Source organism: Eleutherodactylus coqui, chromosome 2 (assembly GCF_035609145.1).
Source record: "Eleutherodactylus coqui strain aEleCoq1 chromosome 2, aEleCoq1.hap1, whole genome shotgun sequence".
Taxonomy (NCBI): domain Eukaryota; kingdom Metazoa; phylum Chordata; class Amphibia; order Anura; family Eleutherodactylidae; genus Eleutherodactylus; species Eleutherodactylus coqui.
Window position 1 is genome coordinate 337,095,117 of NC_089838.1, and position 19,325 is coordinate 337,114,441.

At 46.5% G+C, this 19,325-nt stretch overlaps 1 protein-coding gene across 1 annotated transcript in view; it reads right to left on the reverse strand.

Annotated features, from left to right (window-relative positions):
• Positions 1 to 17,678, reverse strand: part of LOC136610423 (olfactory receptor 5G9-like) — a 42,914-nt gene extending 25,236 nt beyond the window's left edge. The window contains exon 1 of the mRNA XM_066589653.1: positions 17,589 to 17,678. Within this exon, the coding sequence (XP_066445750.1) occupies positions 17,589 to 17,678 (90 nt within the window). The remainder of the gene's footprint in view (positions 1 to 17,588) is intronic.
• Positions 17,679 to 19,325: the final 1,647 nt, after the last annotated feature.

The window sequence follows — 19,325 nt, forward strand, 5'->3', positions numbered from 1 at the left end:
TCCATTCATCGTTCAAACATCTGGCAAATTCTCTTAAAGAAGATGCATCGGCCCGTCTGCAGTGGAGCAAGGAGCATCATCGTTGGACAGTTGAGCAATGAAAAACGTTCTGTGGAGTAACAAATCACGCTACTCCATCTCCAAATCATATGGACCTACCTGGGTGTGCAGGACGCCTGGGGAATGGCTTTTTCCTGGAAGTTTTTGTGCCAGCAGTTAAGTATGGTAGAGGTTCCGTTATGGTCTGGGGATGTCTTACGTAGTCTTGGTCTTTTGGTTGTAGTGGCAAAAATCATGAGGACAGAGGTGTTCCTAGACAATAATGTGCTGTCATCAATGTAGCAATACTCTGGGAATGGCCAGCCATAATTCCAGCAAATCCTACACTGTTTACACTGATTTGAGGAAATGGATGTTTCACAATTGGAGTGGCCCGCAAAATGTCCGGATCTGAACCCTATTTAACATCTTAGGGGCAAACTAGAATGTTAGATCAGGAAATATGAACAGCCAGCATTTTCTTTAAGAGAACTTGACAGATGTTTGCAGGATTAATTGAGAGAAATACTAGCTGAAGTGTGTCAGATATTAGTAGGAATAATGTCACATACAGTATTCAATGTCATTAGAGCTACTGGAGGCCCCTTCAAGTATTACTATATGGAAATAAATAATACATCATGTGTCCAGTAAGCAGACTGGCGCTACAATGGGAATGTTTCTGAACACAGAACAAACAGGCGTATCCATTGCGGGGTGTAAAATTTTCATGTGAACTATATTAAAAAAAAACTGCTTAAAATGAAATATTTTCGAAAATATGAAATTTTATTTTTTTCCCCCACTAAATCGTGAAGACACGAAAAAAAACCTGTGGTGTCAAAATATTCTTGACACTCCTCAGTGGATACACTAAGGGGTGCATTTTTGAAAATGGGGTCATTTGTGAGGGTTTCTATCAGTCTGACACCTATGAGCCTCTGCAATCTTGGTTTGGCTTGTAGGAAAACAAAATGTTTCTTGAATTTTTAATAAATAATAGTTAAAAAATGGTTATTTGCTTGGTTCTGGTGTTGAATTGATGTAGTGAGCTTGTTTCCATTGCTGCATTTATGTTGGTATTATATTTATGTGATGATCTTGGTTCTGCTGCTGTATTTATGTAATGCACTTAGTTATGGTGTTGCATGTGTGTACTGAGCTTGATTCTGGGGCTCTACTTGTGTAATGAGCTTGATTCTTGTGCCATATTTATGTTATGGCTAGAGATGAGCGAACGTACTCGTCCGAGTTTGATGCTCGTTCGAGTATTAGCGTGTTCGAGATGCTCGTTATTCGAAACGAGTACCACGCGATGTTCGAGTTACTTTCACTTTCATCTCTGAGACGTTAGCGCGCTTTTCTGGCCAATAGAAAGACAGGGAAGGCATTACAACTTCCCCCTGCGGCGTTCAAGCCCTATACCACCCCCCTGCAGTGAGTGGCTGGCGAGATCAGGTGTCACCCAAGTATATAAATCGGCCCCTCCCGCGGCTCGCCACAGATGCATTCAGACATAGCTCAGGGAAAGTGCTGCTGATGCTGAAGCTGCTATAGGGAGAGTGATAGGAGTTATTGTAGGCTTCAAGAACCCCAACGGTCCTTCTTAGGGCCACATCTAACCGTGTGCAGTAGTGTGGAGGCTGCTTTTTGCACTGTTGCACTTTTTTTTTTTTTTTTGTATATCGGCCGTGCAGAGCATTGCGCCCTGCAGTAATTTTACATAGTCCAGGGCCAGTAGAGGTGGTGAGGCAGGGACAGAAGACATATTTAGTGTATATAGGCAGTGGGCCTTTCCAAAAACATTTGGGAAAACAAATCTATTTGGGCTGCCTGTTACTGTCCTCAGTGTACTGGGTCTCTGCTGGGGGTAGTTGTCCTAATTCATACGCAGCCAGCTAAGTGTTACAGCAGGCTTGGCAAAATTCTTTCCTGACTCTGTGTTGGCTGTTACATCACCGCTGTATTCCTGTCCACAGTGCAACAGTCTGCAGTAATTTTACATAGTCCAGGGCCAGTAGTGGTGGTGAGGCAGGGACAGAAGACATATTTAGTGTATATAGGCAGTGGGCCTTTCCAAAAACATTTGGGAAGAAAAATCTATTTGGGCTGCCTGTGACCGTCCTCAGTGTACTGGGTCTCTGCTGGGGGTAGATGTCCTAATTCATACGCAGCCAGCTAAGTGTTACAGCAGGCTTGCGCAAAATTCTTTCCTGGCTCTGTGTTGGCTGTTACATCACCGCTGTATTCCTGTCCACAGTGCAACAGTCTGCAGTAATTTTATATAGTCCAGGGCCAGTTGTGGTGACACAGGGACAGAAGCTATATACAGTGTATATAGGCAGTGGGCCTTTCCAAAAACATTTGGGAAAAAAAATCTATTTGGGCTGCCTGTGACCGTCCTCAGTGTACTTGGTCTCTGCTGGGGGTAGTTGTCCTAATTCATACGCAGCCAGCTAAGTGTTACAGCAGGCTTGCGCAAAATTCTTTCCTGGCTCTGTGTTGGCTGTCACATCACCGCTGTATTTCTGTCCACAGTGCAACAGTCTGCAGTAATTTTATATAGTTCAGGGCCAGTAGTGGTGACGCAGGGACAGAAGACATATACCGTGTATATAGGCAGTGGGCCTTTCCAAAAACATTTGGGAAAAAAATCTATTTGGGCTGCCTGTGACCGTCCTCAGTGTACTTGGTCTCTGCTGGGGGTAGTTGTCCTAATTCATACGCAGCCAGCTAAGTGTTACAGCAGGCTTGCACAAAATTCTTTCCTGGCTCTGTGTTGGCTGTCACACCACCGCTGTATTTCTGTCCACAGTGCAACAGTCTGCAGTAATTTTATATAGTCCAGGGCCAGTAGTGGTGACGCAGGGACAGAAGACATATACCGTGTATATAGGCAGTGGGCCTTTCCAAAAACATTTGGGAAAAAAATCTATTTGGGCTGCCTGTGACCGTCCTCAGTGTACTGGGTCTCTGCTGGGGGTAGTTGTCCTAATTCATACGCAGCCAGCTAAGTGTTACAGCAGGCTTGCGCAAAATTCTTTCCTGGCTCTGTGTTGGCTGTTACATCACCGCTGTATCCCAGTCCACAGTGCAACAGTCTGCAGTTATTTTACATAGTCCAGGGCCAGTAGTGGTGACGTAGAGAGAGAAGACATATTTAGTGTATATAGGCATTGGGCCTTTCCAAAAACATTTGGGAAAAAAAATCTATTTGGGCTGCCTGTGACCGTCCTCAGTGTACTGGGTCTGTGCTGGGGGTAGTTGTCCTAATTCATATGCAGCCAGCTAAGTATTACAGCAGGCTTGCGCAAAATTCTTTCCTGGCTCTGTGTTGGCTGTTACATCACCGCTGTATTCCTGTCCACAGTGCAACAGTCTGCAGTAATTTTACGTAGTCCAGGGCCAGTAGTGGTGACACAGGGACAGAAGCTATATACAGTGTATATAGGCAGTGGGCCTTTCCAAAGACATTTGGGAAAAAAAATCTATTTGGGCTGCCTGTGACCGTCCTCAGTGTACTGGGTCTCTGCTGGGGGTAGTTGTCCTAATTCATACGCAGCCAGCTAAGTGTTACAGCAGGCTTGCACAAAATTCTTTCCTGGCTCTGTGTTGGCTGTTACATCACCGCTGTCTTCCAGTCCACAGTGCAACAGTCTGCAGTTATTTTACATAGTCCAGGGCCAGTAGTGGTGACGCAGAGAGAGAAGACATATTTAGTGTATATAGGCAGTGGGCCTTTCCAAAAACATTTGGGAAAAAAAATCTATTTGGGCTGCCTGCGACCGTCCTCAGTGTACTGGGTCTGTGCTGGGGGTAGTTGTCCAAATTCATATGCAGCCAGCTAAGTGTTACAGCAGGCTTGCGCAAAATTCTTTCCTGGCTCTGTGTTGGCTGTTACATCACCGCTGTATTCCTGCCCACAGTGCAACAGTCTGCAGTAATTTTACATAGTCCAGGGCCAGTAGTGGTGACGCAGGGACAGAAGCTATATACAGTGTATATAGGCAGTGGGCCTTTCCAAAAACATTTGGGAAAAAAAATCTATTTGGGCTGCCTGTGACTGTCCTCAGTGTACTGGGTCTCTGCTGGGGGTAGTTGTCCTAATTCATACGCAGCCAGCCTAGTGTTACAGCAGGCTTGTGCAAAATTCTTTCCTGGCTCTGTGTTGGCTGTTACATCACCGCTGTATCCCAGTCCACAGTGCAACAGTCTGCAGTTATTTTACATAGTCCAGGGCCAGTAGTGGTGACACAGAGAGAGAAGACATATTTAGTGTTTCTAGGCAGTGGGCCTTTCCAAAAACATTTGGGAAAAAAAATCTATTTGGGCTGCCTGTGACCGTCCTCAGTGTACTGGGTCTGTGATGGGGGTAGTTGTCCTAATTCATACGCAGCCAGCTAAGTGTTACAGCAGGCTTGCGCAAAATTATTTTCTGGCTCTGCTGTGCGTTCCGTAAGCGAAGTCAGCCTCCAACCACAGGCCAGTAAGCGGCACATTTAATAACAGCGTTCTGTTTCTGCACTACTGGTAATACACCATGCTGAGGGGTAGGGGTAGGCCTAGAGGATGTGGACGCGGGCGAGGACGCGGAGGCTCAAGTCAGGGTGTGGGCACAGGCCAAGTTCCTGATCCAGGTGTATCGCAGCCGACTGCTGCGGGATTAGGAGAGAGGCACGTTTCTGGCGTCCCCACATTCATCGCACAATTAATGGGTCCACGCGGTAGACCTTTATTAGAAAATGAGCAGTGTGAGCAGGTCCTGTCGTGGATGGCAGAAAGTGCATCCAGCAATCTATTGAACACCCAGAGTTCTGCGCCGTCCACTGCTGCAACTCTGAATCCTCTGGCTGCTGCTCGTCCTTCCTCCCAGCCTCCTCACTCCATTACAATGACACATTCTGAGGAGCAGGCAGACTCCCAGGAACTGTTCTCGGGGCCCTGCCCAGAATGGGCAGCAGTGGTTCTGAATCCTCTCCCACTGGAGGAGTTTGTCGTGACCGATGCCCAACCTTTTGAAAGTTCCCGGGGTCCGGGGGATGAGGCTGGGGACTTCCGGCAACTGTCTCAAGACCTTTCAGTGGGTGAGGAGGACGATGACGATGAGACACAGTTGTCTATTAGTGAGGTAGTAGTAAGGGCAGTAAGTCCGAGGGAGGAGCGCACAGAGGATTCGGAGGAAGAGCAGCAGGACGATGAGGTGACTGACCCCACTTGGTTTGCTACGCCTACTGAGGACAGGTCTTCAGAGGGGGAGGCAAGGGCAGCAGCAGGGCAGGTTGCAAGAGGCAGTGCGGTGTCCAGGGGTAGAGGCAGGGCCAGACCGAATAATCCACCAACTGTTTCCCAAAGCGCCCCCTCGCGCCCTGCCACCCTGCAGAGGCCGAGGTGCTCAAAGGTCTGGCAGTTTTTCACTGAGACTGCAGACGACCGACGAACAGTGGTGTGCAACCTATGTCGCGCCAAGATCAGCCGGGGAGTCACCACCACCAGCCTCACCACCACCAGCATGCGCAGACATATGATGGCCAAGCACCCAACAAAGTTGGGACGAAGGCCGTTCACCGCCTCCGGTTTGCACCGCTGCCTCTCCCCCTGTGCCTCAACCTGCCACTGAGATCCAAGCCCCCTCTCAGGACACAGGCACTACCGTCTCCTGGCCTGCACCAACACCCTCACCTCCGCTGTCCTCGGCCCCATCCACCAATGTCTGTGAGCGCACCGTCCAGCCGTCACTAGCGCAAGTGTTGGAGCGCAAGCGCAAGTACGCCGCCACGCACCCACACGCTCAAGCGTTTAACGTGCACATAGCCAAATTTATCAGCCTGGAGACGCTGCCGTATAGGGTTGTGGAAACGGAGACTTTCAAAAGTATGATGGCGGCGGCGGCCCCGCGCTACTCAGTTCCCAGTCGCCACTACTTTTCCCGATGTGCCGTCCCAGCCCTGCACGACCACATCTCCCGCAACATTGTACGCGCCCTCACCAACGCGGTTACTGCCAAGGTCCACTTAACAACAGACACGTGGATAAGCACAGGCGGGCAGGGCCACTATATCTCCCTGACGGCACATTGGGTGAATTTAGTGGAGGCTGGGACAGAGTCAGAGCCTGGGACCGCTCACGTCCTACCCACCCCCAGAATTGCGGGCCCCAGCTCGGTGGTGGTATCTGCGGTGGTTTATTCTTCGTCCACTAAACCACCCTCCTCCTCCTCCTCCGCAACCTCTGTCTCGCAATCAAGAAGTGTCAGCAGCAGCACGTCGGCAGCAGTCGGTGTCGCGCGGCGTGGCAGCACAGCGGTGGGCAAGCGTCAGCAGGCCGTGCTGAAACTACTCAGCTTAGGAGATAAGAGGCACACGGCCCACGAACTGCTGCAGGGTCTGACAGAGCAGACCGACCGCTGGCTTGCGCCGCTGAGCCTCCAACCGGGCATGGTCGTGTGTGACAGCGGCCGTAACCTGGTGGCGGCTCTGCAGCTCGGCAGCCTCACTCACGTGCCATGCCTGGCCCACGTCTTTAATTTGGTGGTTCAGCGGTTTCTGAAAAGCTACGCACACTTGTCAGACCTGCTCGGAAAGGTGCGCCGACTCTGCGCACATTTCCGCAAGTCCCACACAGACGCTGCCACCCTGCAACATCGGTTTAATCTGCCAGTGCACCGACTGCTGTGCGACGTGCCCACACGGTGGAACTCTACGCTCCACATGTTGGCCAGGCTCTATGAGCAGCGTAGAGCTATAGTGGAATACCAACTCCAACATGGGCGGCGTAGTGGGAGTCAGCCTCCTCAATTCTTTACAGAAGAGTGGGCCTGGTTGGCAGACATCTGCCAGGTCCTTGGAAACTTGGAGGAGTCTAGCCAGATGGTGAGCGGCGATGCTGCAATCATTAGCGTCACCATTCCTCTGCTATGCCTCTTGAGAAGTTCCCTGCAAAGCATAAAGGCAGACGCTTTGCGCTCGGAAACAGAGCCGGGGGAAGACAGTATGTCGCTGGATAGTCAGAGCACCCTCCTGTCTATATCTCAGCGCGTTGAGGAGGAGGAGGAGGAGCATGAGGAGGATGAGGAGGAGGGGGAATAGACAGCTTGGCCCACTGCTGAGGGTACCCATGCTGCTTGCCTGTCATCCTTTCAGCGTGTATGGCCTGAGGAGTAGGAGGATCCTGAAAGTGATCTTCCTAGTGAGGACAGCGATGTGTTGCGTACAGGTACTCTGGCACACATGGCGGACTTCACGTTAGGATGCCTTTCTCGTGACCCTCGCGTTACACGCATTCTGGCCACAACGGATTACTGGGTGTACACATTGCTCGACCCACGGTATAAGGAGAACTTTTCCACTCTGATACTTGAAGAGGAAAGGGGTTCGAGAGTGATGCTATACCACAGGACCCTGGCGGACAAGTTGATGATTAAATTCCCATCCTACAGCGCTAGTGGCAGAAGGCGCACTTCCGAGGGCCAGGTAGCAGGGAAGGCGCGGAGATCAGGCAGCATGTACAGCACAGGCAGGGGAACACTCTCTAAGGCCTTTGACAGCTTTCTGGCTCCCCAGCAAGACTGTGTCACCGCTCCCCAGTCAAGGCTGAGTCGGCGGGAGCACTGTAAAAGGATGGTGAGGGAGTACGTAGCCGATCGCACGCCCGTCCTCCGTGACGCCTCTGCCCCCTACAACTACTGGGTGTCGAAGCTGGACATGTGGCCTGAACTCGCGCTGTATGCCCTGGAGGTGCTTGCTTGTCCTGCGGCTAGCGTCTTGTCAGAGAGGGTGTTTAGTGCGGCTGGGGGAATCATCACAGATAAGCGTACGCGCCTGTCAACCGACAGTGCCGACAGGCTTACACTCATCAAGATGAACAAAGCCTGGATTTCCCCAGACTTCTCTTCTCCACCAGCGGACATCAGCGATACCTAAGCAATACGTAGGCTGCACCCGCGGATGGAAGCATCGTTCTCTATCACCATCAAAAACGGGGACATTTTTGCTTCATCAATCTGTGTATAATATTCCTCCTCCTCCTCCTGAAACCTCACGTAATCACGCCGAACGGGCAATTTTTCTTAGGCCCACAAGGCTCAGTCATATAATTTTTGTAAACAATTTTTATACGTTTCAATGCTCATTAAAGCGTTGAAACTTTCACCTGAACCAATTTTTATTTTAACTGGGCTGCCTCCAGGCCAAGTTACCAATTAAGCCACATTAACCAAAGCGATTAATGGGTTTCACCTGCCCTCTTGGTTGGGCATGGGCAATTTTTCTGAGGTACATTAGTACTGTTGGTACACAAATTTTTGGGGGCCCTCGCCTACAGTGTAATCCAATTAATTTTTTGCCCACCTGCATTACAGCTGACGTTACATCAGCTGTGCTGGGCACTGCAATGGGATATATTTATGTACCGCCGGTGGGTTCCAGGGAGCCACCCATGCTGTCGGTCCACACGGAGTTGTAACTACATGTGTCCCTTCTAAAGAACCCCAGTCTGACTGGGGCATGCAGTGTGGGTTGAAGCCCACCTGCATTAAACATGACATTACCTCAGCTGTGATGGGCACTGCAATGGGATTTATTTATGTACCGCCGGTGGCTTCCTGGCACCCACCCATGCTGTCGGTCCACACGGAGTTGTAACTACATGTGTCCACTTCTAAAGAACCCCAGTCTGACTGGAGCATGCAGTGTGGGCCGAAGCCCACCTGCATTAAACATGACATTACCTCAGCTGTGATGGGCACTGCAATGGGATATATTTATGTACCACCGGTGGGTTCCAGGGAGCCACCCATGCTGTCGGTCCACACGGAGTTGTAACTACATGTGTCCACTTCTAAAGAACCCCAGTCTGACTGGGGCATGCAGTGTGGGCCGAAGCCCACCTGCATTAAACATGACATTACCTCAGCTGTGTTGGGCAATGCAATGGGATATATTTATGTGCCGCCGGTGGCTTCCTGGCACCCACCCTGTCGGTCCACAGGGACTTCACAATAGGGAGTTGTACCTGCCTGTGTCTATGAATTAAAAAGCCCGGTCAGGCTGGGGCATGCAGTGTGGGCCAAAGCCCACCTGCATTTAATCTGACGTTAGCTCTGCTGTCCAGGGCACTGCAATGGGATACATTTATGTACAGCCGGTGGGTTCCAGGGAGCCACCCATGCTGTGGGTGCACACGGAATTCCCATTGCGGAGTTGTACCTGCCTGTGACTATTTATAAAAAACCGCGGTCTGACTGGGGCATGCAGACACCTTGACAGAATGAATAGTGTGTGGCACGTAGGTTCCTCATTGCTATGCCCACGTGTGCAGCTCCTGATGGCGGTGGCATAGGATTATATTTCTCATTTCTTCTGTACAGCATTGTGGGCTATCGTCCTGCCCCTTTTAAAGAGGGTCGCTACCTAGCCGTGCCAACCCTCTGCAGTGTGTGCCTGCGGTTCCTCCTCATGGCAGACACACGTATAAATAGACATGAGGGTGGTGTGGCATGAGGCCAGCGTGTGGCATGAGAGCAGCTGAAGGCTGCGCAGGGACAATTTGGTGTGCGCTGTGGACACTGGGTCGTGCAGGGGGGGGGGGGGGGGGTTGGGCAGCATGTAACCCAGGAGAAGTGGCAGCGGAGTGTCATGCAGGCAGTGATTGTGCTTTGTTGGAGGTAGTGTGGTGCTTAGCTAAGGTATGCATTGCTAATGAGGGCTTTTCAGAAGTAAAAATTGTTGGGGGGGGGGGCACTTTTGCCGCTATTGTGGCTTAATAGTGGGACCTGGGAACTTGAGATGCAGCCCAACATGTAGCCCCTCGCCTGCCCTATCCGTTGCTGTGTCTTTCCCATCACTTTCTTGAATTGCCCAGATTTTCACAAATGGAAACCTTAGCGAGCATCGGCGATATACAAAAATGCTCGGGTCGCCCATTGACTTCAATGGGGTTCGTTATTCGAAACGAACGCTCGAGCATCACAAAATTTACGTCCCGAGTAACAAGCACCCGAGCATTTTGGTGCTCGCTCATCTCTAGTTATGACCTTTATTCTGGTGTTAAATGTATCTACTGAGATTCGTTTGGTGCTATAATTATGGTAAATATATGAACACATGGTGCAGATGGATATATACTGCCAAGTTACACCCACTCATGGTAGCCACTAAATGCACAATATTGTCAATGATTTTTGCAGTCATTGGCTGCAGCAGGTGGACATGCTTTGGTTTTGTGCAGCACTGTGTGCTGTGAGCTTGCACTCCAGATTTGTACCAACATTTACAGCATTTTCTGATATTGGTGTTAAATGAGTTGTACCATGATATAAAGCTATCCCCTTTCCACAGGATAAAGGAAACATTTCAGGTTGATGGGGGTCTAATGGCTCAAACCTCTATGATCCCAAGAAAGATCCCAAGGCTGCATCAGATTCTAAAGTGAGGGCATTGGTGGTCAATTATGCATACTTGTGCTCCATTCATCTGAATGGGACCAATGGAAATAGCTACAGTAAGTGCTTGAACTTGGCTATCTCTGGCAATCCTATTTATATGTACAGACCAGTGGTGCGCATTTGGATGCCCCACTGCCCTCCCTTCAGGATGTATCTGAGCCCCATTCTTGGGATCGGTGATAATCACAAAGGTTAAATTCCCACCGATCTGTAAGTTATCACTCATGCTATGTATAGTGGATAACCTTCTACCATTGCACAGCCCCTCAAATAAACGTGTCCAAAAGTTTCAGCTGTCGCCACTCTCACTGCCCCACGTCCACTTTTATAGCTTTTGACAAACGTGGAAGAAAAAGTGATTTTTTTTTTTGTGGAGTTTACCTATTGTGATTTTTTTTGATGTTCAGTTTTCAAAAAAGTTGCTATAAACTAATTTATAATATGAATCATTGTGATATGTCCACTATGTTGACAAAAGTGGAGGATATACAAATTGGATGTGTGAGTATTGGGTATGAAGGAGGGTATCACACAGACATATCTCAGTACAGAAAGCATCAGAATGCCACCAGAGGTAGATCTGTCAGACTTCCGAAAGGGTATGGTGGTGGGATGTCACCAACAAATTATTAGTGGACATCGTAGCACTTTTGAACCTTCCAAAGTCCATTGTTTGCAATGTTATTTAGAAATTGTCAACATTTGGTGTGTGTGCAGTGCAGTTACATTTGCAGAGATCTAGTAAACTGAGAGAATGTGTTCAAAAAAGTCTTGTAGGAACTGTGAAGGCATCACACACATCCTCCACTAAAACACTCACTCAGGAGACCTAATAGGTAATTGGAACATTCATTAGCACCAGAGCTATCTGTAGGGAACTGCATGCAAAGGTATACCATACACAAGCAGCTGCACACAAGCCCAACATCGCAGAAATAATGGCGCCTGCCATGGTGCTTGGAGCATCATTCTTGAACTGTAAATTAGTGGAAGCAAGTGCTGCAGACAGATGAATCACAGGACACCATCTTCCAATCAGATATCACTCTTAGGTATGTTGGTTGCCTGGAGAATGATTTCTACTGGACTGAATCATCGCAACAGTGAAGTTTGGAGGAGGTTTTGTTAAGAGGTGCGGGGGTGTTTCTGTTGGGAAGGACTAGAGCCATTGTTTATAGTGAAGTCCATCCTCAACCCCACTGAGTATAGAGACATTCCAGACAATGTGGCATTGCCTACCCTGTAGCAATACTTTGATGTCTCTAACAACATGACCGAGCACCATGTCTTTCAGCATGTGGTGTTGAGCCTTGGTTTGAGGAGCAGAACATCTGCAGAATTCATTGGCCAGCCCAAAGTCCAGATCTCAATCTCATTGAGCACCTTTGGGATGAAATAGAATGGTGCATCCGTGCACCTCCCAACACTTAATCATCTCCTCACACATAATCTCCCTAATCTCTATCTAAAGCTCTATTCAAGGAATGGAGGCAAATTCATCCACACATCTCTACGAATTTGGTGGCAAGCATGCCCAGTAGGGTTACTGCAGTCATTGAGGCCAAAGGGGGCCAAACACTATTGAAAAAACATGAATAAAAGCAAATTTGATCACCTTGTATGCGTGTACCAATACTTTTGTCAACATATTGTATGTATTATTAAGCAATACAGTATATCTCTTTCATAGATTCAGTGTTATTTTTATGCTTTCCAATTATTGATTAATTAAGAAATTGTATATTTTCCTTGTTTAATTACCCAAGAGATCCTCCTTAGACTCAGCAGAAGATGCTTTCCTCCAGGGCTTAATTTCCCAGCTCATAAAAGGCATAGCATCACCATTGTACATCGCCATCTATGAGACGGTACTGTTTTTGATGATAATACTTGTAATTATTCGTTTCCTCCCATTTTCTTTCCTTCCCTTCTCAGCTCAGACATAAGATCTTAGAAGTTGATCGGATTGTATAAGATGTAAATCTTCTGTCACTACAAGATGAGAAAAGTGTTGTAGTATTCCTGTAAATATAATGTTATCTCCTCTTCACCAATCTTCACCTTTCATGACGTGTTGGATTTTGGTTGCTTGAAGGGCCTAGCAGTAATTTACTGTCTTACATGTAGGAGGCTGCTAGTTGCTGGATATTACACCTCTTGTTGTACCTTTTACTATTTAATATTCTGTGATCTTCCTCAATGAGGTTGGTGTATTTAGGACAGAACAAGCTATAGAGAATGGCCAGGGGTTGGGAAGAGTTGAAATATCAATATGCTCTCCATTAAAAAAATAAATTATATTTACAATAATCACACATTATGAATGTGATGAAGAAATGTATTAGTTTGGGAGCCATGAGCCTTGATACGGCCAGGCACATTAACAAAGGGAAATGCATTTAAAAATTATGGGAAATGATTAATTTCCTGAGATAAGATGTTAACGCTACAGGAAAAGCTAGAATAGAATTTAGGCAGGAGAATAGATAATGAGTGCCTGAGCTTACTTAATTCTTTATCTGAAGGAAAGGGAAGTTAGGCACCTAAAGTTTTACAATTTATGATATGGTACTGGTTGTATTATACTCCAGAACTCATCTCAGGACCGATTAGAGGTCCATCTTTATGCTTGAGGAGTGGGAGAAGGGAGCCAACCTAAAACATCTTCTTTTGTGATGCCTCTGGTGTAAATTATATGGACAGATGTGTTACAGTGCATAAAGAGTTGACATGGGGTGCAAAATACTAAGAAAGCTTATTAATGATTGACCTACTGCTACCAATAGAGCTGGGAAGAGAGGTAGGTGAGGGTAGGAGACTGCCTATGGCACCTCCTTGTCTCCTTTTTTCTTGCAATACCTCATTTTCCAGCCATGAGTGCTTTCATTAGTGATGAAAGCACTCATTTTTACAGCAAAACCTAGCAGCAGTGAGCATTTTTTGTAGTGCTCATCACTTCTCTCTTTTAGCTGATCCTCCTCTGCTTCAGGTGCCAGCATTGCACGGAGTTCTGACACGGCCCATGTCAAAATATATCTGCCTTGGTGCCAGGAGGTAGCACAGTACCCACAGCAGAGGAAGATCCAGAGGACTGGAGCCACCCCAGCATCAATAGCTTCAGCAGCGGCACCCAAAGTAGACACAGATAAGAGTGGCGCCTGGATAAAAGGACCAAAGAGAGGTATTTTTCTAATGGTGTGGTCTGTGGTCTGAATTCAGGAGACTGGGTTTATAATTATTACGGGGTCTAATCTGGGGTCTGTTTTAATGATAGGATCTAGTCTGTTTTAACTATGGGGTTGGTCGGAGGTCCATATTAATTTTCGAGTTTGATAAGGGATCTGCTTAAATAATTTTCACTGGGGCAGAAGAATCAACTGGATAACTCAAATAGCTTCACTGTGAGGATTCTTAATCTCTAAAATATAACCCTTATTATCATACTATAGGATCAATACTGTAGGGGATTGAGTTACTCTTGGGGCACCCCTAATGTATATATGTGGCACCAAATTTGGATTGCCACGAGTGCACCCCACAGAAATATACCATCATTCCCTCAGGGTTCATTTTAGACCCTACTACTCCTATTTTGCAGCACCTGCTTGGTGTTTGAAAGCCTTTCTGCTTGTATGTCGCACTAGATTGAGTTTTTAAATATATTTAATAAAGGTTATATTTTAGAGATTAAGAATCCTCACAGTGACGCTGGATAAGGGATCTGCATTGACTATGGGGTCTAATCCAGGGACCAGTGCAGAATCTGCAACAAGGTCTACCATGTGTCATTTGTAATACTGGTATCGTCTTTTGTGGTACCCAATATAGTTACACCACTGGCAAAGATATATCACTAGCAAACTGCAGTCTGCAGGAGAAATTCCTAAGATGATCTGAGCCAAATGAAGAAGAGAAGTAAAGTGAGTGATCAAATTAAATATTTTCTCTGCTTGTATCTATTTCTTCTATAATGTGTGTAAATTTCTTTCATTGGAGAATAAGGTACATTTTAATTTATGCCAGGAGTAGCAGGAAAGTGGGTAAGGGGCACAATTTGCCTAATCTCCCTAGGACACCGAATCACTTTACCAAGGCTGTGACTGTCAATAGTTTAAAAAGTCCCTTTTTATATCAAAATACACTTTTTTGATCAACTTGGTGCACACTATGGTCTTAAAGAGAGATGTATGAGTTTTTCTTACATGTTACTTCTGCTGAGAAATGTACAGTAATAGATGTTTCTACTATTTTTCTACTTTTACTATATTGTTGAAATTTCATAGTAGTATTACTCTACAATACTGATTTTGAAAGGCACCCATAGGAGTTTCTCATGTCACACCAGGGTATCACTGGTTGGGAATTTCTGCTCTACAGTAGAGATGTAGCAAGAGTTACACAAAGGTTTGTCTGGCCATAGAAAGTCATTTGGCATAGGGTTGAGACTAATTTGTGCAATGAAACCACTAACTCAATGGGTAGCTGCACTAAACAAATAACGTTAAGTGCAATCCAAACATGAGGTTTGCTACATCTGCAGGCTACTGTATGTTCCTTATTTTAAACCATATTTGCTTATTAGAATCTTCATTTATAGGACATGGAGCCAAGCAATGCTACTACAATCCTGCTCCTTGGATTTCCAGGCCTTCACGGCTTCAGAATTGTGTTATTTTTCTTTTTCCTCATGATTTATTTCGCAACAATCTGTGGGAACCTCTTGGTTATCTCTCTGGTGTCCTACAGCAAGAACCTCCACCGTCCAATGTACTTCTTCCTGACACAGCTCACCACATTGGACATCATCCTGACATCAGATATTACACCGAACATGCTTCATGTGGTTCTCAATAATGGCTCCTATATGTCTCTTTTTGGATGTCTCACACAATTTTTTTTCTTTAGTTCTTCCGAGTCTATAGAATGTCTTCTTTTGTCCGTGATGTCTTATGATAGGTATCTGGCCATATGTCACCCTCTTCATTATCTTTCAATAATGAGTCCAATGCGTTGCCTAATATTAACTCTTCTCGTGTGGCTCTTTGGTTTGGTAACAATGGCAATTCAAACAATTAATATCTCTCAGCTTCAATTCCCGAGTTCAAATATCATTGATCACTTCTTTTGTGAATTTGATCCTATACTACAATTATCTACTTCAAGCACTTTAATAATTGAGACCTTAAAAATCTATCTTTGTGTTCCTGTAATTCTGTGTCCATTTGTCATGGTTGTGGTCTCTTATGGTTTCATTGCCAATGCAATTTTCAGGATGAAGTCAGTTATAAGAGAAAAAGCCTTCGCTACCTGCAGCTCCCATTTGACTATAGTGTTTTTATATTTTGGAACATTGATCTGTACCTATTTGGTTCCAACAAACGAGAAGTTTAACACTGTACGCAAACTGTTTTCTTTATCTTACAGTATAGTAACTCCTTTAATTAACCCAATTATATATTGTCTCAGAAATAATGACATTAAGAAAGCATTTATGGCTTCTGGCACTGGCGCTAGCATGTGAGGCTGTGGGGAGATAGACTTTAAATTGTTTGTGAATAGCAGCAAAGACCAGTTTTCGGGAGGGGGGGGGGGGGTAAAAAACACCACAGTCCCCACCAGTGCCCTACCATGCCCTGAGAAGGTTAACAGAGGAAACCCCCCAACTTGAGCAGACTCAGATGTTGCAGCCTACATAGTCTGCCACTGTCTGCATACCTGGAGCTCACAAAGAGCCTTGAATATTCTTTGGTTTTGCCAGTATCAACCCAAAATGCCTCCAGATAGAAAACAGGCCACATTGAGATGTGCTGTCATTCTTTCTTGACCACAGCTGGACACCAGGAGATCACAGTGGGAGACATGGTACTACTTGACATGGCACACAGTGCAGAATGCTCAGGGGTACCATGTGACATCCTGCTATCTCTACGTTATTTGCTGGGGCCTTAAATGGATCTACTAAAGAAACAGCAAGTATAATAATTTCCACTGGTGAACCTCTGTCAGGCTGTGGCCTTTACAAAGGTTAACCCCTCCAAAACTAGAGATAAACTAAGAGGTGTGCAATTGACAACAAAAGACAGAGCAACATAAGATAAGCTGACAGCTCTGGAAAAAGAATTCTACTGCCATGCAGAAAAAGCTCATCATATTGACCTAGATCCATTCTTAAATTAAAACTCCCCACCATTGCAGTCACAGATGCCAGGACAAATAATGATGTGACAGATAGACTTTAATGACAAGTCTGGCTAACTCTGTGCATACTACAAGGGTACCCAGCCATTGAAATTTCAAGGACAAGAGTTCTTCAATTTAAAGACTATACAGTAGAAATAACCTGTTGACGTACCAGCAACCTTCAAAAAAAGTCAAAATCCATCCCTGGATGGTCTCTTTGCAACCACTCTGCAGAGGAGACAAAATGGGATGGAGAAAAGGAGGGAAACCTCTTAGCCTTAGAGATCATCGGTAACTCAGACATTAGAAATAACACCATCAACCGGATTAATCAGGGCAGCTTCTCATTTTTCATTCTTAAGATACATAAGGAAAATCTATTTATCAGTACAGTTGAAGCATTTTGGACTTCAGTTTCTTGATTTGTAAGGTTTATAAAAAGTCATTCCAATAGCACCTGAATGAAATTAGTAAAGTGACTTGAATATCACTTTTCAACTACCCATGTTTTGGGAATGTGAAAGATTTGTTGAAAATCGGTCATGAGTTAAAATAAAAAAATACTGGGGGTCGTGGCCTAACCACCATAGCGGGAAGTCGCACAGAGAAGGAGTTCCGCTGTGAATTGCACAAACCTGTGTTTTTCTCATAGTCTTGCAAACCATTTGAGCTCTGCAGACCCTTGGGCGCTGTTGCAGCAGGTGGTAGGACACAGGAGAGCTGTGCTGTGCCAACCAGAGTGTCAGAAAGAGACACTGCACATTGAGGCCTAGCTGGGCCCAGAGTCGGGACTAAATTCCCGGGTACCCGCGGCTATCAAGCTATCAAGGCTCTTCTATCCAACTATACCAGGACTTAGCTCCATCCACATTAGCCAAAAGAAGGAAAATGAGACATCTTCTGGAAGCTCTGAGGAATAAAAATTTACCTGGATGTTTCCCTTTGGGTTGATGATCCATAAGGAGGGTAAACGTATCATCATACATACCCCGTCGGACTTGGAAAGGGCCTGGCCCATCCTGGGTATAACGCCGATCGAAATTCCTTCTTGAATGCCACTGGGAGAGATGGAGGCACCCCTAAAAACAGCTGCACAGACAACCTGAAGAGGGATGACTTGCTCCAAATCTCCAAAGAATAGAAGGTCCCGAACCAGACCCGATTATCCTCAGCGGGACCCCGATTTGCCAACCTTGTTGATTGATAACTGAGGGGTTTTCACTCATTCCTTACACTGGGATGCTGCTCATGCAAACCACAGTACCTGGCTGAATTGTACCTTAAAAGTATTTCCATTACTTTGTTGGAGGAGAGACTTGTGCTGTTCTTTTTTTTTTTTTTTACTTTTTTCGTTTTTTTTGTGGAGACATCCTTTTCTGTCTGTTTTTGTCTCTCTCCCTCTCTCTGCAGCTGTTCGAATTCGGGACAGAATAAGAGTGGGACTGTTTTGAGAACTTGCACAACCTCACCAATGGACTGGCCGAGTATCCTAGGCTATATATCTTGTAACTGTCCAGCTTTAGGTTATCAACCCTACTATGATTATAGTTTTTGCTTGCATAAGATTTGGGATGCAACACTGGTGATATTTGTTCTTGTTGGCAATTGGGCGAGTGCCCATCCTCGCCCCTCTCTGGTTCCGGAGTGGATTAGGTTGGCCCTCAGTGCTCCTTTGAGTGCTGTGGGTTGTCCTGACCATATCATCCATGCCGTGGGTGGTGTGGGGGGGTACAAGAGGGTCTCCACACGGGGAGGGATGCCTCAGTATGAGGCTGTGTTAAATGTTCAATTTTATAGGTTGTGTAGACTGTTCAACTCAGGTGCATTTTTGTTTCGGGTGACTTCATATGGGATCCGTCGTTGCATGACCCCCAGAATGAGCAGATCTCGGGGTTAGTGAGTTGGGATGCAGTGAGAGCTGGGCCTTTGCCTCCTCCCCCTTCACTCCCTGCTCGCCACTCACGGAGCTTGCTTCCGTGGTTTTAAGGACCTCCAGACTCCCTTTCTCACATGCCTCTGTCAAGTTGATGGTCCAATGGACTAGTAAACATAAGAGGACGGAAGGATTACTACAATATGATTAATAACAAACGATATCATGATTGCTATTTCTTTACCATTTCTTTGATATAGCAGTCACCTACTGCATTAAGTAGGTGCACACTATGTTGGACAAAACTTATTTCCAGCTATCTGCAAACTAATTTTTTGAAAATTTTAAAGTTGAACCAAGACCAGAGGTGACTGACCCCACCTGGTTCGCTAAGCAAACTGAGGAGAGGTCTTCAGAGGGGGAAGCAAGTGCAGTAGCAGGACAGGTTGGAAGAGGCAGTGGGGTGGCCAGGGGTAGAGGCAGGGCCAGAGCGAAGACTCCCCCAACTGTTTCCCAAAGCACCCCCTCACGCCAAGCCACCCTGCAGAGGCCCCGGTCTTCAAAGGTGTGGATGTTTTTCAGTGAGAGCGCGGACGACCGAAGAGCGGTGGTGTGCAACCTGTGTCGCGCCAAGATCAGCCGGGGAGCCACCAGTACCAGCCTCACCAGCATGCGCAGGCATATGATGGCCAAGCACCCCACAAGGTGGGACAAAGGCCGTTCACCGCCTCCGGGTCACACCACTGCCTCTCCCCCTGTGCCCCAACCTGCCACTCAGATCCAACCCTCCTC